General features: G+C 34.3%; 1 protein-coding gene across 3 annotated transcripts in view; it reads left to right on the forward strand.

The window, feature by feature from the left end:
• GLRA3 (glycine receptor alpha 3) overlaps positions 1-24,376 on the forward strand; it is an 86,749-nt gene that overhangs the window by 17,604 nt on the left and 44,769 nt on the right. For all 3 annotated transcript variants that reach the window (XM_021550946.2, XM_021551025.2, XM_021551107.1), the window contains exons 2-3: positions 5,010-5,137; positions 10,393-10,460. In XM_021550946.2, coding sequence (XP_021406621.1) covers positions 5,010-5,137; positions 10,393-10,460 — 196 coding nt within the window. The remainder of the gene's footprint in view (positions 1-5,009; positions 5,138-10,392; positions 10,461-24,376) is intronic.

A 24,376-nucleotide genomic window follows, 5' to 3' on the forward strand; every position in this document is an offset into this window, starting at 1 on the left:
CCAGCTGTGAAAGGAATAGAGCAAGATGAGCCAACATTACAGCTGTAACTTTCAAACCTTATTACAGCAACTGCAAGCCTGCAAACCAACCCATGTGTAGAAGGACCCTGAGAAGACATCATTTCACACTTGGAAATATGCCCATTGCTTCCCTTCCTTAAGCTCATCAAATCCATCAAGTGCCTTTTGACAGTCTGAAGATTTCTGCATGAGATTTGTAATGTTTAACTTGAATTTAGCCTGCTTTTCTATATATTAGAACTTACTCATTTTCACCAAGTTAGCCACATATGAAAAACAATATGTTATATTTTATTAAATTGTTTCTTCCAGAAAGCTGTATTGTCTTGGTATAATCTGATTTTCTGTTAAGTTATTAAATTGCACGTCCAAATTCCCATTTTGAATTTGTCTATCTCTCATTGGTTTTTCTTCTGCTTTTCTTTAGATAAATGTCCAGCATTTTCTGCTGCGTATTTATACACTTCAATCAAGCTATTTTTTTCCACTCTTCTTTTTTGATAAACTAAGAAGATTAAGCTCTTAAAGTCTCCTACTTGAAGCAAATTTCCCTAACTCTCAGGTCATGGTTTAGTGGCTTTGTTCAGTACCTTTCCAAATGCTTTAATATCCTTTTAAAACTCAGACATGGAATTTGATGCAACATCCCAGAACTGGTCTCATTAATATCGTATAAAATAATAAGTGACCTTCATGCTTCTACTCACTCTTTCAATCTTTCTGCACCACTGGATAACACAACAGTGCAGGGAGAACTTCACCACGACAGTGCTGAGTTGGTTGAGGAATTCTGAGTCCTTCTTCACTGCTTTCTCGAACTCTGCCCACATTCACAATTTATACATCTCTTAAATATCCTTCCTCTGTTTGTTTTAATATATCCTACTTAAATGGCCTGACTTCAGGAAAGAGGTTGTTTTCTTCACATCATCAGAATTTATGTCTCTGTCAATTCTTTTGCATTTCTTAATTTTAAATCATCAACAGCTTTGCATTTTCTTTCCAGATTAGAGATGGCATTGCTGAACAGCATTCTTACAAGTAGCTTGCTTTCTCAAATTTAGGATGTGGTAGCTGGTCTAGAGAAGCTGCATCTTGCCTGTGTCAGGCTGCTTCTTACTCTCTAAGTGGGACTTATATCCCACTTAAAATATCTTCAGCTTGACCTAAGAGTTTCTGATTCAAATATGACTCTTTGTAGGTAAAATACCGTGATTTAGGAGAGTTTCCTATCTCAGTCATGGAAATTCCTACTTGACAGGCTTCAAGGCATTGATGCTAAGCTCATCTGTCCTCAGATTTTAGGTGAAAAAATAAGTTAATGGAAAGAATAGACCAGAAACAGGAGTAGTTATAGTCCTTGTGATTCTAATCTTCAGATCTTGTCTGGTGTTGTGTGACAGTTTATTTGAAACAAAAATTCTTACCTTAAGTTTTGATGGTGTAATTTGTCTGGTCACAAATAAATTTTTAATGTATCTTTTTACATTTTCAATTTTTTTTCTTGATTCTTGTCCACAACTTCAGTTATCAAATTTCTTTTTGATTGTTTTTGAAGGCTTAATTTACGTTTTAAAGATGTTCAGGATACATCCAGAAAATTGAAGTCATGTACCGTTCTAAGTCTGAAATTGGAAAATAGCTTAAATCCTTATAACTGATAGTAATATTTGCCCATAGCTCACAGGAACAACTCAGGATCACTACCAGGGAGAGCATTCTTGGTAACTTTTCTTCATAAAATATAAACAGACCAGAAGACTGTGATGTTATATCTCTCTCCAATAAAAGACTTCAGCAATGGGAAGCTTCTACCTCAAAATGTGTACAGCTTTCTTTCTCAGTCATTTAAAGTCACATAATGACTTTATGTTAAACACAAGTCCATTGTACCTTGCTGGCATTAAAATTCTTGCTGATATTAAGCTCCTATAATTCTGCTTGTTAGAAAATGCATGTACACATTCTTTAAAGAACTGTGGCAGGTCAGAATGAATTCCCTCTGGAGGCACGCAAAGCCATTCCTGGACTTCTGCAATAGTTGTGTATCAAGGACGAAGCTATGTGCATTATTAACACTAAAAGGAGCTCAATCCTTAGTTCATGAAAGGAGTAGACCCTCCTCTAAGCCCTTAGCCAGAGGCCTAACTTTCAGAGGCAGTGTTCAATAAAACTGAAGAGCCCCTACCATGCAGAATAAGTTTTTATATTTACCTGGAAACAGAAAATCCCTTCCTAAAATCCAGTGCTTTACTCAAGTTTTACTACATTATCAAGTCTAGCTCCTTTTTAACTAGACGAGTATTCCACATGTCAGTTTTGACTGATGAAAGTTTTATTTGTCCAAAAGTATTCTTGAAATACATATTTTAAATAAAAGTTAAAAGTGTAGAATTCTGCAGAACTAGACCAGCTTTTTCTCATTACACCCCAACCTTAGTAAAAGGGAAAACATTCCTTGAAGAAAGACTCAGTTACAAATTACAGCTGACTTTTGAACTTGGTTATACAAAAGATATTAATTATGCTGAATTTATTCTTTCTTAAGCTGGTGTTAAATTATTCAAGATACTCTGAGACTTAAAATTGATTAATGAAAGCAAATATTAATGATGCCATCATATGAAAAAGTAAATATCACTTTGAGAAAATACATAGTCACAGCAATTACTATTTTTCCCAGTCAGCATTAGTTAACTTAATTTCAAATTACTTTATTCCATGGCAAAGCAAGAGCTACAAGTACAACAAAGGATGATTTACAAAAATTTCAGTATAGTAAAAAAAGAGCAACGAAAAAAATTCTTCCTTTCCAGCAAATGATATTCAAGCAAACAATGAGCCTTTCTATATTTGAGTTCTGGATAATTTATGTATATTAATAATAAAAATATAGGATTGTATATTCCATAGTGTAGAAATTTTATATACCTAAGGAATAGAAGTATAAATTCCTTACAGAAGACTACCAGAAAGAAATATAACTGTTTAAGTGTATATACTAAGTGCATACACACAGTAACTCACTTCTCCTGCTTTCCAAGTAGATAACACCCAACAAAGGGTAATCTGACTCTTGTATTTTATTTGCCTTATAGATATTAGTGCTGTTTTACAGAGACAGTAATCACTACAAGTTGTAATAATGTGATGAATCAGATCCATTCAGAATGATTGATAATGAAAATTATGGCAATAAGATAATTTCAAACTGAACTATAAAAAGAATATTTTGAATGCTTACTCAGGAACGGAAATACACTCTGCAGGTATGGGAAGAAATAAAGAACTAGGTTAACTATTGAAAGAGAGTAAAGAAACATTTTTTACTGAAAGAGATACAAAAATATTGAAAACAATTTAGAAATATCCAACAATTTAACAATTTATGAACAATTTAAGAATATACAAATCAACTTACACATAGAATGGAATAAACACTTGCTAAGCAAATAAACTCAAGTATAAAATTTAACTTTCTGATTTAATATTACAGCTAAAAAACTTAATTTCCATTTTTAATTAAAATATGAGCAAACCATAGCATTCTAGAGGCTTCTATGTTCATATTCTATGTGTGCCCAAATTTGTAACTCTCAAGGACTAATATAGATCTTTTTTTTATTTAAGATAATAAATCCAAATTTCAAACTTGAAGACAAAAATTTTAGCAGACCTTCAAAATGGAAATTTCTATAAAACTGTAACTTTTAACTTCCTGTGTAAAAGAGTCTTGGAAAGAAATAAATTACATTCTCAGTCTGTGCTCCACATGGCCTCTGCATACATACATACCTGTATGGAATTTTTCCATTTTGGTATTCCATCCTCTGTTAAGAAGTAAGATTTAGCATGGTTTTTTACGAGTCACAAAATTCCTAAAGGCTTTACAATATTCCCTGTGTTTACGTCTAAACAAACACATATTTAAGTACTTCTAAAAGAGTGAATTTCTATAGAGACAATGAATTGGGTATGTAAAATAAATTTAAGTCCTCCTGTAATGGATTTTTTACTTGAATTCAGCACAAACATGCAGATCTCTTTATCATTTTTGAGACTCCAAAAGCCACAAATTATTTCATTTGCATTGTGTATCACAATATTACTCAAAATTTATGTATTTTCTGACTGTTTTATTTTTCCAGTATGTTAGCACTCAAGTAAGGGTTGTTCCACAAAACAAAGCCTTTTCCTTTGGGTCCCATGGCTGACCACAGTGCCACTACTCCTCTCTCTTAGCATGTGCAGAACACACTTTAGAATGTCAGTGGGACTTTTGCATGCATATGAAGAGGAAGCTATAGGAGACATCATTTGTCATGTGGCCCTGAGAAAAAAGTTTGTCCTAAAATAGTTTTTTCAGTAACTCAGTAGGGTTTTTTGTTTGGGTTTTTTACTCACTGTGGCAGTCACATTTGTTTTAACAGAAAATGAAATTCTAAGACAATACCACCTGCCAAGATGTTTTATTATGGTTACCTATCAACATAAAATAAAAATTGGTGATAGCAGTACTATTCTAATCAAGTCCTTAGTACTTTTTTTTTTTTTTCTTACCCAGGCTTCTATCACATATCGCATACATAGTTAAAATAGATTAATCTCAGAATAGACTCCAAAATATGACATTCCACATTCACAGCTATTTCTGTAGATGACATTATTTAACTCTGTGATAATGATATTGATTACTGCTGACTGAAAGTGTTAGTAATCACTTCAAAAGTTCCAAGGAAGAAGTAACCTATACCTGTGCAGCATAGCAGAATAAAATTTATGTATTAAATGACAGATATATAAAGAATTTACTGTTTCAGTTTCTTTGCTACTACAATTTTTGAAGCATTAACTAACTTGAAAGACTGTCTTTGCTTTCCTGTTTTCCTGTTCCTACAAAAATGAACAATTGACTAAAAAAATCAAAGTTTCACTAACAAAACTTCTAACAAATTTTTGTTTGTTTGTTTGTTTCTCCTTGCTGTTAGCTTGGTAGCCACAAAGGAAACAGACAGTGCAAGATCTCGTAGCATGCCAATGTCACCGTCCGATTTCCTGGATAAACTAATGGGTAGGATGTCAGGCTATGATGCGAGGATCAGACCAAATTTCAAAGGTAATTTCACAACTAAACTTTCAGTATTACTGCTCACAAAAATGCAATTTCTGAAACAAATATGAAAACTAAGAAGTACATTCACTGAAAAAAAAAAAAAAAAAAAGGTGCCTTCTTTTGCCTTTCTTTTGTATGTGTGGCAGTTCATTTCAGTAGCAATACAGTCTACACCTGCCCCTTTCACAGCTGCCCAATTGCAGGCCTTTCATAAGGCCTTATCCTTAGATTTGAGTTATCTAACAGGTTTTTTTCTTTCCTTTCCTGAAATGCTTACTGATGGATTCAGATTCCCACCTTGGATTGCCATAGCATGAAACACTACAGAAAGCAAGCTCTGTGAAAGATTGGCCAGATCTTCATATCTGTCTTGTTCTAAAGTGTGCTAATGACATTGACCATCAAACTCCAGACAGCTTATCTTAGTTACCACTTCTACCACTAAGTTATACTCCTCGCACCTGGGCCCCATTTGTGCTGTGAAATGCCGAAAGGACCATTTTTCCTCTTGTTCTTTTCCCTGTTCCCAATTCTCCACTGAAATTGCAAGTTCTCAGTACCTCAATACATGGAATTTTATCTTGGCATGTGCCTTCTATGCACTGATCACAAGGGAGATTCAATTAAAACACAGCAGATTCAAAGGCTGAAACAGTTTGCAAATGGAATGACTACATCTCCTGAGGGTCTTAGCATATTATCCAGACTCAGGCACATTAGAGTATTTAATGAAGGATTACAGTAACCATATTTTTATATGCATATGCAAAGTAGCATACAGACGAAGGCCATCCATTCTAATGTTCATAATCTGGGAAGTTTAGGTAAATTTGACTTGTTTTTTTTTTTTTTAAATTAGTTCCAATGTAATAGTGGAACCATATTTAACTCTATTACTGAATTTTTAAACAAGGCATCAGTCTTTAAATTACCCAGAATATAAATAGTGTTTTGAAAGAATAAACCTATTGTGATTAAAAATTATAAATTATTCTTACTGTGCCTTAGTTGCTTTCTCCCATGCCTAACGTCTTAATGCCAAAAGATTCTCTTAGCTCTAACATTTTACTATAAGGCTTTACTCCATGTTTACTACAAAAATTTTCCTTCAAACTGGCAGTGCTTTCTCCTCTAAGTCATCTGTCACTGCCTTTCCATCTTAATTCTTATTCAGCAAGAAATGTTATAATTTTTTGACATCTCCAAGTTCCAGAAACTTAAGTGGTTTTGACTCTAAAGCCACTGCTACGTGCTGGTTTTACCAGAATTTGCCCAGTCTGATTCATAAGGACCATGCAAGAGATTTGTCAGATTACTTCCTCATCAGCAAACCATAAACAGTTGGTTGTGTATATATCAACTTGTTACCCAGGATTTACTACAGCTGGGAATGTTTTGCTCTTTTTAAGTTAGTGGTGCTGATATTTCTCAGGAAATTATAAATGTGAACTGGAATTTCAGAAACATCTCTATATGATTTGGGGATTGAATTTTATAGTTTGTTATGGACATCATCCAATCACAATCTTCTGATGGGCCAACAGTGAAGAATAGGCAGATGGTTTAGAGATTATGAAATTAAATGCGGTACTTCTTGAAAGTAAAATTCAAAGGATTTAGAGCTTTGTTTTGTAACTGTTTAAACTTAAAGAGACAAAACCTAATTTGACGTTGTTCCTTTTCAAAAAGTGCACATTCTAAATCTTCTGGACAGTTATGCAGTTTGAACAGATCTGCCCAGAATGATTCAGACCTACCACTAAGAATAAGTATCTCCTTAAGCGACTTTGCCACTTTTTGGTTAGTTTTTTTACTCCTACAACAAGTGCTGGGGCTTAATGCCTTTTTGAGGTTTTAAACTGGTGACAGTTTTAAAGAAAGAGGGAAAGTGCTAATGAGATAACTCAGACATTAATTTTAAATTATTTTTTGTTCCAGTAAAATTCCTATGCAGACAAGATTTTTAATTACCAATTTTATTAATAATTAATCTTGGTCAAGGAGACAAAATTATGCATTTTGCTTATGTTCTATGCTTTTGGATATGGAATACATCATATGAGTTCTTGTTCAAAAATATAATGGAGAAGACATGGTGTTTATTCAGCTATTCAGCTATGGAATACATCAGGAAATTTAGAATCATTGTAAAAGCTCTGTTCCTGTTGCATTTTTTTTTTTTAATGTTACGTCAAACCTATAGTAAAGTGCTTCTCTTACTCAGTGTCCACACTGTAGATGATGTCCATTCCTGCAAGTATGGAAAATACTTCATTGCCTTTTAAATTTAAACACAATTATGTAACCTAGATGTAAAAAATTTAAATATTAAAGTAAAAGTTTGGGCATTTATATAGGAAAATGTAAAGTATTACTTGCCCTGCTATTGCCAAAAATTTTTCAGCAATCATTAGTTTAGAAGCTTTGAAAGCCAGGACTTAATTGAAAAAAAATTAATTTAGTTACATATGCTCTCCTGATCCCTTCTGGAAGCTGTTTCTATTTTTGGCCTTTTCATCATTTTCTGGCAATAAAACCTTTATCTTTTGGAATAGGAAAAATAATTTTTTTTGTTTGCTTTAAATTTGCTGATTATTTTACTGATTGTATTGGCATGTGACATACTAAGACATGGAGAAGTATTACCTCTTTTTGATCTTTACAAATTTGTGTATTTGTGGATTACTACCTACTGTATACCTTTTCCAGTGTTTTCTATTTAAGCTGGTTTTGTATGGCAGATTTTAATAGAATTTTTGATCCTTTTTGGCTTTTTGATATTTTTCTACAATAATATATAAATATATTAATTCATCTAATGTATTTATATATAATATTAATCTGTATTAAAAGTTTTCATTATTTCTACCAGTTTGGCTGGAACAGAGGTAAAGTTTGCAGGGATAAAGTTCATGTTCATGTCACCCACCATCATACCTGAAATCTGTGTGGTTTTTTTTTTTTTTTATTCAAGTTGTACTTGCAGAGCATGCTACACATTTCCACTGATTACAAAATTGACACAGCTGATTTACAGTGAATTGTATTTACACAATTCTGCAAAGATTTTTATAATGTCTGGATTCACATCACTTCAGCCAGTCAGTTTGTTCCTGTTCACTTGATCTGAAATGTCTTCTACAGTCTTCATACAAAATTCCAGTAGAATGGCTCTAGTGTTTGACACAGATAGCAACTGGAGACAAATGCTGCTACAAAGACTTCATTTGTTTTTTTTTTGCTCTGACCTTCTTCACTTCCATCGATACTTTTATACCTTAATCATCTTCTTTCAGCTTTCAGATCTTGGCAGGATTCTATTTTTAATGCCTTGTAGATAGTGATCATTGTTACCTTTTCTGTCTCTAGTGAGTTTTGGCTCTATTTCTTTTCTGCCTCTCTTTAATCTATGTTCAACTTGCCTGAATTCCTGTGTTGGAATATGACTTCCAGCTTTTACAGCTTCATATTCGTGATTCTTTTTGACCATATTCTGGGAAGTTCATTTTTACTCTCAGCACAGTATCTTTGAGTTAACTCTAACACATGTGGAGGCTACTTTTAGCTTCTACTTTTCTGCCCCTTTTAACTAGCTATTAACTATTTTATTGTAATTTGAAATTAGGCATCAGCACTGTAGCGATTTAGAGCTTTTTCTTAATAAAAGCAACTATGTTGATAAAGCAAACATATTTTAAAGTATAGCACTATTTTAAACAAGATAGCATCACATCAAATTTGAAAGGATGGCAGGTACTACAACATGGAAGTGTTTGAAAGAAAAGCTGCCTTGTAAACAAATTACTAATATGGGCAAGAAGTACAATTTTCTTCCTGACAGTTTTTAATGATTGCCTTAATTCATGGTCCCTGCTTTTCCTTTTTCCCTTGATTCTTTCCAGGAGTTGATCATTTAAAGCTTTTACTGAATTCTCAGAAGTATTGGATATACTCAACAACTCTAAATAATTAACTGCATACCAAAGTGACTGCAAGTGCTACCTCCTTACCTGAGTATTCTACTCCATAGGTGTAGTTTTGTGTATTGCAAAGACTGAAGTATATGTGGAAGTGTTTTGTTAGAATTGTTGTACAGGACCTCAAAACAATTTTTGCTGTCAAGAAAGAAAGCTGTGTGCTCAAAGTTCTGTTCTATTGGCAGAATTTTTAGTGGACATTCTGATTCTTCAAGTATTTAATGTGAAATTTATTGGTCATTAGATTTTGCTAGTTGCAATCCACCAGTAGTGGCAGAGGAGTTTCATTCTTCAGTGATACTAAAAAAGATATATTACATAAATGTTTATAAGACCTGTCTTCATATTCCAGATACAGATATCTCATTGTTAGACTGCTTACAATTACAAAAAGAATCCAGATTTTCCAATACTGAAGTGGTTTATTGAAATAAGAATATTGAGTTGTAGAAAGGTAACAAAAAACCTGGAGATGGAAAAACGGTTTTTTTTCTGTTTTTTTTTATATTTGACACAGATTGAAATTGATAAGGAATAATGGAAAAATTAGCATGATTTTCCACAATGACATTTTTAAAGTGACTTCTGGAAAATAATTTAAACCCTTTTCCATGAAGAGGCAATTCCTTGTTCAGTTATCATAATGACTGCTCTGCCACTATTGATTCTTCAAAATGCAAGATAAGACAAAACAACAAGTTGACTGAGGACCCATGGTAACAAAGAATTCAGTCATAAATGGACTCAAACACTTTGTGAATTTAAAAGAAATGGGAATAGAATCTAAATTACTTTCCTGTAAGCATTAGAGATAAGAACAACAATAATGCATTTCTTTTCCCAGTGATGACAGATAACATTGAAGGTAGAAGCTGCCTTGAATGAAGAAAGTCACTTTTCCCCCTACTTGTTGTGAGAAGTGAAATGCATTCTCACTGAAATACACATAAAATATTTTTACTATATATTTCAAATGGGATTTTTTTTTTTTTCATTTTTTTGTAGAAGCATGTGTGCAGGTTTATACTGAACTTTGTTTCTGTGGGTTCTTTTAATTGCTAATTGCTAAGCCTGGTCAGATAACTAGTGTACCTTTGAGAAAAATCAAAAGAAAATTCTTAGAAACTATTCAATTTAATTGTGCATTAAATTACTTGTGAATGCAGCATTATTTCTTCCAAAGTCAGTAAATATTGTTTATAATGGTTTATATTGAATAATAAATCAATAAGCAATAATTCTCAAACAGGGACTGGTGGGGTTTTTTTTTCTCTTTTGCAGGTCCTCCAGTTAATGTCACATGCAACATATTTATAAACAGTTTTGGATCCATTGCAGAGACAACCATGGTAAGATATTTTAACTCAGTCAGCATTGAAGTTCAAGTGAAATATGTTCCATGAGCTCTAAAGATAGCTAGGGCTTCTCTTTACCCGGAACTCCGTGAAGAAGGAAATCCACTTCTGAGAATTGAAAGTGAGAATTCCTAATTTGGCAATTGATTTTTTTTTCCCCTAACAAAAGTTTCATCATTATACCATACTCACAAGTAAAAGTAAAGCCAAGGCTAGAAGGTGTTTTTTAACATAATTTCTACCTAAGTTTTATTTGACAGTTGCAATTAAATTATTATTAGATAGATAGTAGTTTCAATAATGTTCCACCTCCCTAATCTCAAAAGTCCTAATTCATTAAGCAACTTTGTTAATAATATTTTTTAATGTTGTCATCTACAGTGTATATGGAGATGTATACTTTATTTTAAAAGTCCTTCTTCCACACAGTTATTGCACTGAAATAATAGAAAGTACTAAAACTTTGAACTGGTATATAAAATTTAGAATAAAAAGAAGTTGGTTATGTGTTTTTTTACATACACTTAATTTTTTTCTACTAAAGACAGATGATAAAGTACAAAAAGATGAGATTTTAAGAAAATAATAAGAAGAGGTCAGAGTGTAAAGGTAGCAAAACTAGATATTGAACTGTGAATTGATGAAGACTCCAGGATAATCTCACTTAAAATTGAGACATATGGTAGATATAATCACTAAAATTTGGTGTGGGGAGATATTGGCATTCCTTTTCTCTACAAGTGCTTCACATTTGTTTGAAGAAAGCTAAAAACACCTATTTTAAAGTAATTTTGAATAGTCATTTTGGGGCAGAGCAGGTTAAAATACAGAGAGATGACAGAAAAACTGTGGGAGTTTGTAAGATCCAAATATATAGAATACTCTGAAATCCCAACAATTTCAGGAGTCAGGAATGACAGAATTGAATTGATATAGCAAAAAAGCCCCCTATCTCTAAGTGGTATTAACAACTGCCTGTTCTTTACCTACCTTGGAACATAGTAGTAGATGTTACTGAGAGAGGTAGATGATTTTTTTTTTCAGATAGAAAATTACTTTTATTTGTATTTGGGGGCCTTTCCAGATTGCAAATCCCAAACAGATTGACAGGGCATCTAGAGAGATTTATTCAGGTTCAATCAGAGGATTAAGCAATACCCACATGATTAGAATAGTGTTCCACAGCTACTTCCTAATGTCTGGATGAGTGAATCTGGTCCAAAAGGGGAGACAGACCACAAGGTCAGTAAAGTTCAAAGACCTAGCCACTTGATTGATATATAAAGGAGATATAGAAAACTGGAGTTGTTAACACACAAAAATTGTCCTGAGTTTGGGAAGAGGATGACCAAGTTCACATCTCAAGTGGATTTTCTCTCCAAAAGCAGAGAATTATAAACATTTCCTTTCAGTGCAAGTTAGTTAAGTTAGTACAAAATTTCTCTTCTATAATCAAACTACATTCTGCTCTATGTTACCTCGAAAGCAAATTGAAACAGTCAAGGTAGACAATAACCTGGTCTGTAACAAATAGTTCCAGGTAATGTAATATGTTACAGAAAATACCAAACCTGGTCAGAACCACAAGGTTTTTAATTCTCTAATTTTCATGCATTGAAAAACTGGACATTTAAGCACAACCTTGACCTTCATGATGCTTGTGTTCTGTTAATAATGCATTCACTGACATAGCTCAAAACAGATTTTGACTTATTGTCAGCTGCTGCTGACCTCTCAGAGACTCAAGTATTTCTTTGCAGAACAAATGCTTTTGCCTAGATATGACTTTCAATTGTGTGGTTTATTAGCTTTTCTTCTTTCTAATACTGATGGTGAACTTCTAAAAAACACAAAAATCTTTCTACCTTTAAATGACAATGAAAACAATCTTGCATTTTTTTCACAAACTGAATTTGTAGCCATAGTTAATTCACTGCAGTTCAGTATGTCTTCAATTTTCACTATTTTATCAGTTGAATTGACTGTATTCCTTAAAATTCAGGTACCTACTTCTTAACTCATTAGAACAAATTTTTAGACTAAAAAAGGACTTTTTAATTATTGAAAAATACCTCTTTTTTCCAAACTGTAAACAGAACAGGTTAAGTAAGCAACAAGTGCAAAATAAAAACTGGCCACTGATACCTTGTACCTAAAGCTACCAGCTGATAATGGGATCCGGGTAAAGCGGCGTACCAGCTTCAAAGGAGCCCGAATGCATCGAGCCCTGCCCTTCGCTGGCGCCGCAATTGCCCCCGGGTCTCTGTCCCGGTTCCCAAGGTCTCTTGCTGATGACCAAAATCTTTGAGCTCCCTCTGCTGCCTCGGCTGTGCATAACAGAAAAACAGGCAGAAAAACAAGGGGTTAAAGAAGCCCGCGTTGCTCATCTCGGAGCAGCCAGCTTCACGTTGCTGGGCTGAGCGGCTCTCAGGAAGGACGAGGAGCGCGGCAGTGAGCGATGGGAAGGGCGGCGTGCGTCCCTCCGGCAAGCACGCTCCCCTTAACTCATCTACACCTGCTCTAAAGCAGCAGAATTGGGCTTGCAGCTGGTCAACTCTGTAAACTGGTTCTTTCCCTTTCCCTTTCCCTTTCCCTTTCCCTTTCCCTTTCCCTTTCCCTTTCCCTTTCCCTTTCCCTTTCCCTTTCCCTTTCCCTTTCCTTCCCTAACATATTTAATTATATAATTATATATTATATTTAATTATATTTTATAACTTTTTTCATCTAACATAACATTTTTAATACAAATTAACATGTGAAGTTTTTCATTTGAGATAAATAGTAAAAAGCTTAGCACACATACCATTAAAGATCTGACAAATAGGTTGGATTGCTTGGACATGTAAATTAAATATATATTGGCAATATGGGAACTATATCCTACAGGAAAGCAAATACTTTTCTTACTGGTGCAGTGGAACTTAGATTTCAGCTTTTATCATAATACCCTGAAAAGTTCCTTAGAGAGTTTTTGTAGCTCAAGCTGCACTCAGCTTGTATTCACACTGCTAAAAGATTTTGTGATCATTAAGAGAAGTGTCATATATATGGTCAGCAATTACCAAAAATTAAGAGGAGATTATTCAGTCACACAAGGTCAGAATAATATCAGTGCCAACATTTTCAGTTGCAAATGTTCAGAGACAGAATACAGAATACACAAAACAATTATTCTACTGCGTACATAGTAGGCCATACCAAAATATCTGCTTTTATTCTAGGAGATGTGACTGATAAACTTGCTCATGATTTTCTGAGTTTTAAAGGTCAGGCACAACACTGACCTTAATGCAGATTTAGAGCAATTTTTACTGTGTGTGTTAATACGCTTAGCATAATGCATGTGCTAAAAATGCATTGAAGGGGACACTCACAGAGAGATGTGATGGCAAATAACAACAGTGCAGACAATTAACACTGAATTAATTCATTTATTTTAATTTAACACTCTTAATTAAGTGCAATTAACAATTGGAAATCATATGTCTTTTATTTGGCCTTACCATGTTTTTGCTCAGGGGTATTTCATTATTCAGTCTGAAAAGAGTTTAATGTTGATAGGAAGCACATATCTTTCTGTAGGAAAGATAGGAGGCACAGGTCTTTCTTTACTCCTCAGACTAATGAGATTATCTTGCATTTACAAATAAAATGTGCTTTTAAACCATATCAACCCATTTTTAAGCCACCATAATTACTGTCCTTCCATGAGCCACAGTTCCTTAATTTCTTTAGCTGCACCTTTCTTCATTAGCATTTCTGATTTTGTTCTATCATACCTGTTCTAGGTTGTGTTTCAGTAGATTGCTTGGAAGAAGTGTTCCCTTGTACACATTACAAACCTCAATGCTAAAGAGTTTCATCAAGTGTTTTTCCTCAAATGAATCATTTAGACTGATGTCTCAAATACAAGGAAATTGATGCCTTTCTTTACTGAAAATACACTGAAAAATTTGTCCCGTATATGTAGCAATGTGTTAATACTGACGTGTGAGGAAGAAACACCTATGCTTTGTATCTCAGATGAGTGACAATGAGGCCTCACAATAATGGCCATTTTACAGTTTCATAATTAAAAATAAAGAAAAAAAAAAGTCCCTGTCTGACAATCAACTCCTTTCTATCAAGGCACAGAAAAATTTATTGTTCTTATGCAAGTTTGGACATCAGATTATATGACATCGTTTATTTTTCATACACTGGCCTCTGCCACCCTGATCCTGGGTTACAGAGTCAGGAGTAGACAGAGGTTTTACAAATTCTAGTGAGTCTACAGCTGTCCAGTTTGTTACATGTCAGCAGTAATCCAGGCAAATCCTGTTGCTGAACCTGCATTCCAAGCAGAAAGATCATATCACCTTACTGACATACAGGATCTATTCCATATTATAATGAAACTCTATAGGACGCAGCCAAAGTTTGCTTGGAAAAACACATCAGCACATATAAAAAATAAAAATTAGCAAAAAAACTTTTTTTTTTTTAATTGAAAGAGGAATTCTTATACCCATTGGTTTTCCAAGCAGAAATGGAAAGCATTTTTATGTATACTTCTGCTCTGAAACTTTTAGTTTAGGATAACTTTTTAGAGAAGAATCTTGGAATTCCCTGGAAATTGTGGAGGAAGATATAATGTAAAACAATGGCTGGCTTTACAATACCATAATGAAGTGGATGGGGACAAGCAAATGCAAGGCAAAAGTAGCACAACCATGTTCCAAGTGTCTCACCAAGTTGCAAGGTGTGACATGCATTGCATTGCAACAGCTGATCAAGGGTGATGTTTTGTATTGCACATTACTAACAGGTGTTGAGGATGTCTTTTCAGAGGTTCTGGTTAAGAATGAGTTCAATTTGAAGCTGTGCATAGAAATATGAGAGTCAAGTATCTGATTTGCTGATATGTCCAGAAAATCTCTCTATACTACTACCAAATGCATACAGTATCTTCTGCTTTGACTTCCTGGAAGAAATGTCAAATCATTTATACAACTATCTATACCAACTTTAGGTAGAAACAAGTTCTGAAAACAAAATCCATTAGTCAAAGATTCTTTCTTAGGTCTAGAGAAATGGTAGTGTGCGCTGGGTGTGCTTGTGTGCTGGGTGACATGTTTTTTAATTATTGTTTACATTAATGGAAACCTAGCTTCAAATATTTTTGCCTCATTTGAAGAAAAGGCTGAATCCAGACCTACAGTTGCCTTACTTCTCTAAGTTAGAAGTAATTGTTCTGGTTTATCTAAAATAGATAAATATTTACCAGTACAGGTGTTATAATCAGCTCATCCTGACATAGAAATGTAATCTCCTTTCTGCTGTATTTTAACAAGCATTCTTAAAGAATATGCAAAACGCTTTATAATACAGAAAGCTGAACAGCTCAGTTTATATACATAAAACTTTCTACTTCCTCATAGCACTAACTGCAATTTTTAGCTACAGAAGACCTGAAGTAGCCTCCTACATCATCTGCTCAAGCCCTGCTACTGCATAACAGTGCTGCTTTAAATACTACTCATCACCTGTTCTAATGCTTTCTAAAACCCAAATGGTTTCTTTACAAATTTAAGGTTCTTCCAGAACCTTTATTTTCTCATTCCATGGGACACTTAGCCTTTAGTTAAATTTTTATATCCTTTTATATCCTAAAGTGATCTAATCTAGCAAAGATTAGATCAGTTCACACTTCTTGTTTCCCCTTATCTGTGTTTCTTTACACTGATTCCTCTTCCTCTGATTGCTTTTTCACTTAAAGGGGAAACCATTACTTGTACAGCACTGCATTATGAAATCATGTGGCTTTACTCTCATCCCTTCCAGTATCTTCTTACTTACTTCCACATTATTATATTAGGCTTTTCAATCTGTTTGAAGGCTGCTATCAGGTAGGCTGTTCCTAAAAATCTACATCCTGGTATAGCAATTGCAGCATTATCCAGAAAAAACTGTGAAAATATCTAATTTGCAAGCAGAGTTCTACTCAGTCACTATTGTAGGAAAACTTAGTATCTGTGAAAATAAGATTGTGAGATTGTGGCATCATTATATAGCTCTGTTCACATCATATGAAGTTTCTTATTTTGTTGCAATCATGAAATATGAACTCCCTTGGGTTTATGATTATGCAACACTCGTGAGGATTCCTAAAATTATAACACAGATATCAGTGTAAAAACATTATAAAAAATAGTTAAATCAAAGGATTAGGTCAAAGTAATAGTTTTAAAAATATCTTTAGTGTAGCTCCTTCATTATATGTATTTAAGCAATGGAAATTAATCTCATCATGATATATGTGGATTTTGTCTTTAACTCCCATTAATGCTAATAGGAGTTAAGTCCATAAATCCCCATCTATCACTGTATGACTATCGCCTATCTCCCTCAGTTTTGCATGAACTTGAAATTTACCAACCCTGTTTACAGTAACAAAAGCTACAGTGGACTTTAGAATAGTTGTTGAAGGAACCTGAATTAAGAAAATAAATTATTTTTGGATTGTCACCTTCGTTCCTAATTTCTGTTCTTGAGTCTAGTAAATATGCCCTGGAAAAGTTCTCAGTACAAACATTCTACATTACCTTGAAATTATTTGATTCTTGATTGATTCTTGATTTGGTTCTTGACTTGAATGAGTTTCAAAACATAATTTTAGCATCAGTTAAAAACTCTGTTCTCCCACCATGTCTTCATTCTATTCTGAACACTTGACACTTCCTGCACTCTGGGTGTACGTATGCTGGTTGAGAATTTTTAATTACAGTAATCACTCAACATGAATGAGCTGTATGCTCAGACATCATACCCATAGTGCAAAAATATATTGTAAATAATATATTAAAAAAAATAGTTGAAACCATTTTATAATACTTTAAAAGTAAACAGTAAAATTGTACAATTCATCAAAAGTGCTTGTAAGAATCTGTTTTTTACATACCAGATTCTTTTTTTTCATAGACAATACATAGCATGCTATCAATTATGGCCCTTAAAATCTAGCAGAACTAGTATTATGAGTCTGTGAATCAGGCTTTAATTTTCTTTAAAAGTCAGTATGATCACTGCGAGGTGTGGTATGATATGCATTTTCTACTGACATGCCACTCCCTATGTCATTGCTGCCATTGCATAAGTAGTGTTAGACCTCTTCCTCCCCCACCCAAATCCTTTTAGATCCTAATACCAATTTCAAAAATAATAAAAAAAACCCCTCATAATCTCTCAGATAATTTGGTTTCTTTTTGCACAAAATAACCCCTATGACTTCAGAATCTGAGATATACTGTGCAGGCCTTAGCAGCAGCAGCCATCTCCTTCAGCACAGAAATTGGGTTCTGTCTTCTCTCACTCCTAAGCACTTCTATTTGACCCTCTATCTAATTAACCATCTTAACCAGGAAGTGCTACTCTGCTGTTCAGATTCATCAGACAGAGATCTACAGATTGACAGTTCCCTCCCTCTCTCCAAATTGCAGGTAATCCCATCTCAAAGGCTTCTCTTCTCCTATGCCTCTAGTGCTCCAGCTTGCAGAGGCTTTGAAATTCTCAACAATTTTATCCAGAGATGGAAAGCACTGCAAAGCCAACAAAAATCCCTCGTTCATGATTTAACCCCAGCCAGCAAAGGACTACCACACAGCCTCTCTCTTGTTCCTCCATAAGTGGGATCAGGGAGAGAATTAAATGGAATAGTAAAAGTCCGAGGACTCGTGGATTGAGATAAAGACATTTCAATAGGGCAAACAAAAGCTGCGCACACAAGCAAAGCAAAACAAGGAATGAATGCACTGCTTCCTATGGGCAGGCAGATGTTCAGCCATTCCCAGGAAAGCAGGGCTCCATCACAGGTAATAGTTACTTGGCAAACTTGACAAACATCATCACTCCAAATACGCCACTCCTCCTTGCCCCTCTACCCCTTTCTCCCTCCCAATATATACTGAGTATGATGCCATATGGCCATATTGTATATTGCCTTGGTCAGTGGGTGTTAACTGTGCCAGCTCTGTCTCTTCCCAATTTCCCATGCACCCCCATTCTCTTCATCAGCACAGCAGTTAGAAAAGCAAAAAAATAAAAATGCTTTGGCTCTGTTAAAGAATTTCTCAGCAACAACAGAAGAACACCTCTGTGTTATCAACTTTGTGCTTAGCACAAATCAAAACATAGCCCTGTAACAGCCACTGTGAAGTAGGTTAACTTTACCTCAGCTCAAACAAGCTGCAGCCTTCTCCAGAGTTTGGAAAGATCCCAACTTGCAAGCCTCTTGGTTTAAAATTTAATTTTGCCTAGGAGCAAATTTAATCCCATATCTTTCTTTCCCATTAAAAAAAAGAAACAGGCAGCCACCTCCTCAAGGTATTTCTCACTGGAGACCAAGGCAGTGTGAATAGATACTAACCTAAAACTTTATTAAAACCATGAAGATATTGAAGGTGAATTAAAAACAAATGTATTGAATACACATAACTGAGAAAAAGTGGGCATTCATTATTTCTTATTTACCTGTTTTTTATGATAAAACAATAATCTTCAAAAGCACTGTTGGAGAATCTGAATTTATTCCCTGGCTTTAAAAAAGTCTGTACATTACTTAATATTTCAGTCACTAGGTTTTTTTTTTTTTCAGTTAATGGATTTTCAAAAGGTAAATGTATAGGAACATATGCAAGCTAATTTATTGGCATAACAGGATTAGATAAAGAAGATTTCTAGTCTGATTTCCCTCTGCAAACATTGTAAGCTACAATATGCTGGATCTCCTCACAATCTTCTTTTTAGTTCCTCTATCTTCTTTTAAAAGATTTAAATTGAATGAGGGTTTAGCTACTTAACTCCTGGTAGGATTGAATGGATAGAATACTGAAAATTTGATGTTTCTAGTCAACCATTATTAAGTCCCTTGTTTGCAATATATTTTTCCATATTTTTGTGAATGTGGCTGCTTTACAGTTTCAGAAAACTGACTATATTAAATATATAATTTGCATGTCTTATTAATGTATATCATATATGTATGTAAAATATATACTAAATAAAAATATAACCACACTTTTCATTGCATATATTGATATTTTACACTGGTTAGGTATTTCATTAATTTTGGAGAGTTTTACTTCAATTTCTAAATATTTATACTAGACCTTAAAGGTAACAAGACTATTTCCCAGCTTAGCAAAATGTAGGGAAAATGTTTTAGATTTCTGCCTGTGATTACTGTTCTGGTATTACCATAGTATTACAAGTTATCTCAGTATCTGAGATCTTTTAAAATAAGGATTCACTTTTCAATTCAAAAGAAGGATTCACTTTATTTCATCATGGACCTAATGGAAGGAAGGCCTTAAAATTTACATTTCTTCTTCCTCCCTTACTACTCATCTAGATCCACATGTTCACAAAGTTAATTTCTTCATGAAAGGAACAAATCAATATATGAATGGAGTTTGTGTCTGTTGAAATTTTATTTAGTTGCCCAAGTGTATTTAGTTTGGTTTTAACAATCCCTAAGACTCCCTGAGTAATCTGGGAAGGTAGACATATCACAGGATTGCAGGACACGTGCATCTCTTTGAACCAGCAGCCAAAAGGCAAAATGTCTTAGGGTTTTCAAATGCCACTAGATGATATCTTTGGGTAGACAAACAAATCATTCCCTTTCTTCTCAGTACTAGTACAGTTCAAATACACATAAGATTTTATGTGTTGCCATGGTATAATTGTAAAACCACTAAATCAATATGATTTTCCTAAGAGACCTCTTGGTGCATTTCATGCATAATTTAAGGTCATATGAGTTAAACAAACTGAATACATATCTGCATATGAGTTTGTTTAAGTTAGTCAAGTTTGTTTAAGTCAGAAATATATTCCTTCTCATAGCCTACTTAAGCAGGTGTTTAGACTGTAGGAGTTAGCAGGCCTACTTCTGGGTTTGACCTAGTTTAGCTTTACCTTTTATTTTACCTTATTTAACCTATTCTAGACAATGTCATACCTGTCTATCAACACAAGGAAGGCATCAGAGAAATTTAATATGGAATTCCCAAAATTGTATTTGATCTATTTTGGCTATATTTCTCTGAAGAGATGAAACAGAGGGTGATTTCAAATACATGTTTTCAGTAAAGAATTATAAAATTAGCCCATTCAGTCACTCATTGAAACCAGTCATATTCAAAGGGGTAACATAAAATTCATTAATAACAAAATGGAATACATAGCACCAAAAATTCATATGAACAAATGAAAATTCTCAGAAAAACTTAACTTTTCACTTAGCAAAAAGTACCTTCTGTTGTTACAGCAAAAACTTCTTCAGGGACACATTATTTGCTTGCAGAAAAAAAAAACAGAATCTTTTGCCAAATGAGAACATGGTAAGGACCAAATGAAGACAGAGGCTTAGTGTATGTTGTTTGTTCATGTAATTGTCATGTCGTTTATCATCTAAGCCTTTTTACTACTGCTTGAAAGTGCAAACATTTTAAAAGCCCCTGAGCTAAAGCTTAAAAAAGCAATTACACTGAACAAAATGTGATTTAAGTGTAATGCATTAGGACTAGGGACCAGACATCTCCCATTAAATATGGGAGTAGTTGATTCAATTTTTAATTACTAAATATTCTAGGACATACAGTAGGAGCTATGACAAACATTATTATACAGTATGTCAGTACTATAATTAATCTTTTTAAGAATAAGTATCCTAGATATTAACTATCTTTGACTTCTGATGATTATATATGAGCACAGAAACTAAAATCCAGTGTTGCTACTGATAATAAACTCAACAAAATAAATCAGTGCTAAAATAAACTAAACCCATCTATTTTCAATATTTTAGCCCTAAAAGGTATGAAAAGTAAGTAGATACTGTAGCACATTGTTGAATTCAACTGATTTTGAATGGTTTGTAAAAAAAACAAGGGTGTAAGTAAAGAAAAAAACAAGGGGCTCTCTCAGAAACTACTGACTATTATTCTTTTTTTAGCTATGTGTTGAATGATAGTCTGATTGCTCTGTCTAATAAGCATCCTGTAAATGACCCAATACTTTCTCTAAGGCAAAGACAGAACTGTAGTAGTTGTAGTAGGTTCTCATCCTCCATCATTTGTAGTGGTGTCAAATGAGGTATTACTCATCCCAGAGGAAAATGAAGCAAGAAGCGTTCATCTGTACCAGCCAGAATGCTAACAGGAGTCATACCACTTGAGAATCCAAGGGATTCTGAATCCACCTCAGGATCCAAGGGTATGAAAGCAGGTGGCACACCTAGGGAGAGCACTAGGTGCAGAAGTGTAAATTTCTTTGCTAAACTCTAAATTTGAAGTTTGTAAGGAAGTCTGAGAGGTCTGACATTGCAGGTAGCAATGTTGAAGTACTAGTTTTAGCCAGCTGTTTGCCAAGTGACTTCTAGTTATATTGACTTCAATACGAGTATTGATGGATAGTTATTGGAGTAAACTCTGGAAGGAATTAGGTAAAATTGAAATAAAGTTTTAACCAAACCATTCACAGGACACCATTGGGATATCTAGTAGTTCTGAAATGTATGAGAAACAAACAAAACCAAACTAAAATCCCAAAAAATAACAAAAAAACCCAAAATTCTAGAAATATTGAAAACATCGATACACACCTTAAAATCTACTGCTCAGAGGAGCTGTTCATTCAAATCCGTCAACAGTCTTTTCTGAATAGCTCAAATAATTTTTAAATCTTCATGAGACCAGAGGCAAATTAGTTCTCACCTCATCCATCTGGGCTGTCCTACTTAATGGAGGGAGCAGGAGCACCCACAATTTTCAATATAGACTAGGATTAGAGCTTTTTTCCAGGAACTGAACAGGCCTTGTTCCTCATCCTTAGCCTTCAAGGGCTGAAATCTCGACATTCGAATCACCCACAGTGTGTTTAGCCAACTAACTTCAGGCAGGACCAGACAGGAAGGTTTTCCATGTGTTTGTATGTGGAACAGAACCCTTTTCCTTACAGAAGAATCACAGGAAGATTTGAAACAAAAATTGCAAGAAGGAGGAATTTTCCTAAGGCATATGCATAAAGACATTGCTGTCTGAGGGAGGAATCATGTGGTTCTAAAAAATTCTCAAAGTTGCTTTGTACTAAAGAAGTGGTACAGTACTGCAGCTGCTCTCAGCCTTTCTATGGGTTCTGTAATTGCAGAGTCAGAACAAGACATCCTTAGTTTTACCCACTGCCAAAATCAGTTCTGGAAAGAGAGATCCCACCTATGGAAATATCCAGCAACAGATCACCAAGAAGAATCCTCTGTGCCATAGACAAACGTTTTATCATAATTAACAGTGTATCTGCATTGCTTCTTGTAATGAATGCCCTACAGCTCTTCAGTACAGGAAAGCATGTTCTCAGGGATGTTTGGCATTAGTCAAATATTGGTACTCTGATACGGATTTAATTTGTCAGTTAAAGTTAAGTACTAAGCAATTGATTTAAATCACAGTTAATTTCTCTTTAGCTGCTATGGTAAATCTTTGACAGATTAATGAGTTACAGTTAATGGTGGAGTATGAAGCTTGTTGCAATTTGTTTTCACTCATTAATTGAAATGCCAAACAGCTTAGATATATGCACTATCCTTACTGCAGTTCAGCCCTGGAATCATAGAATGTTAAGGGATTGGAACGGACCTTTAAGATCATGAGCAGGGACATCTCCCACTAGACCAGACTGCTGAAAGCCTTATCCACCCTGCCCTTGCATGCTCTCAGGATTGCAGCACCCAGAATGTCCCTGTTCCAGTGCTTCACCATTCTCACAGTAAAAAATTTCTTCATTCAACCTCCTCTTCTCCAAGCTGAATAGCTCCAACTTTCTCACCCTGTCTTTGTAGCAGAGGTTTTCCTGACCTCTTATTAACTTTGTGGCTCTCCTCTGGATTGTTCAAACAGTTCCCTTAAGCTGGGAACACAGGAATTTAAACAGTACTCCAGTAACAGTGCAAAGATGTAATATAAAATAAATAATCCCTTTATTTACTATAATAAATAAGAGCAGTGAAAATATCACCAGTATCTGTTAGCATAAGAAAATAGATGAACCATTTCAGAATTGAAATGAGAGTTAAGGAAGGATATTCTTGTCTTAGATTTAAAATGTTTTCTCCTTCCCCTTTGATATACTTACAGAAAGCAGCTAAGTAATGAATTAAGTTATAATGTAAGTCCTTTGCATTATCGATTTAAAGAAATACAGCTTTTCATGTATACTCTCACAGAATTTACTGGCCTGTCCAGTCCTTTATCATCCTTCCCTGCACTTTCTTTTACATATCCTTTTGTACAGATAAGGATACACCATAAGTAGTCTGAGTAATGATGGAACACCAACGATTAAGCATGAGGGAAATACAAGGCATTCCTTCTGAATACAAAAACTGTATTTGCATTTCTCAAATGTGAGTGTGAATTTCACAGTTCTTCTCCTACTTTGATTTTTCAATGGCAGTGGCAACCTGCATGGAAAATGACTTGACAATTTGAGTGGCTAACTTCAATTTAAATATTTGCATTTCTGTACTATAAAAATTTTGTCAAAGGCATATTGAAATTGTTAGCTGAAAAACATTTGTTCCAGTCAGAAATTTTCAGCTATGTAAAGGAAAAATAGAAAATTCCATCAGTTTGGACAAAGTAATTAATTACCTAATGTGCAGCCACAGTGCTTAAGAACAGTGAATAAATTTAAAATGGAAAGATATTATTACAAAGTACTATTATGCCTCAGGCCATCCTGTCTAATTATACCAGTCAAGGCAGCAATAAAAAGCATGTCAAGTTGCATGTTTTTCAGAAACCAAGACAATTACTTTGGAATATCTCAGCAGTAAAAATTAAAACTATCAATGTGTTCTGCAACATAGAAGC

Source organism: Lonchura striata, chromosome 4 (genome assembly GCF_046129695.1).
Source record: "Lonchura striata isolate bLonStr1 chromosome 4, bLonStr1.mat, whole genome shotgun sequence".
NCBI lineage: Eukaryota > Metazoa > Chordata > Aves > Passeriformes > Estrildidae > Lonchura > Lonchura striata.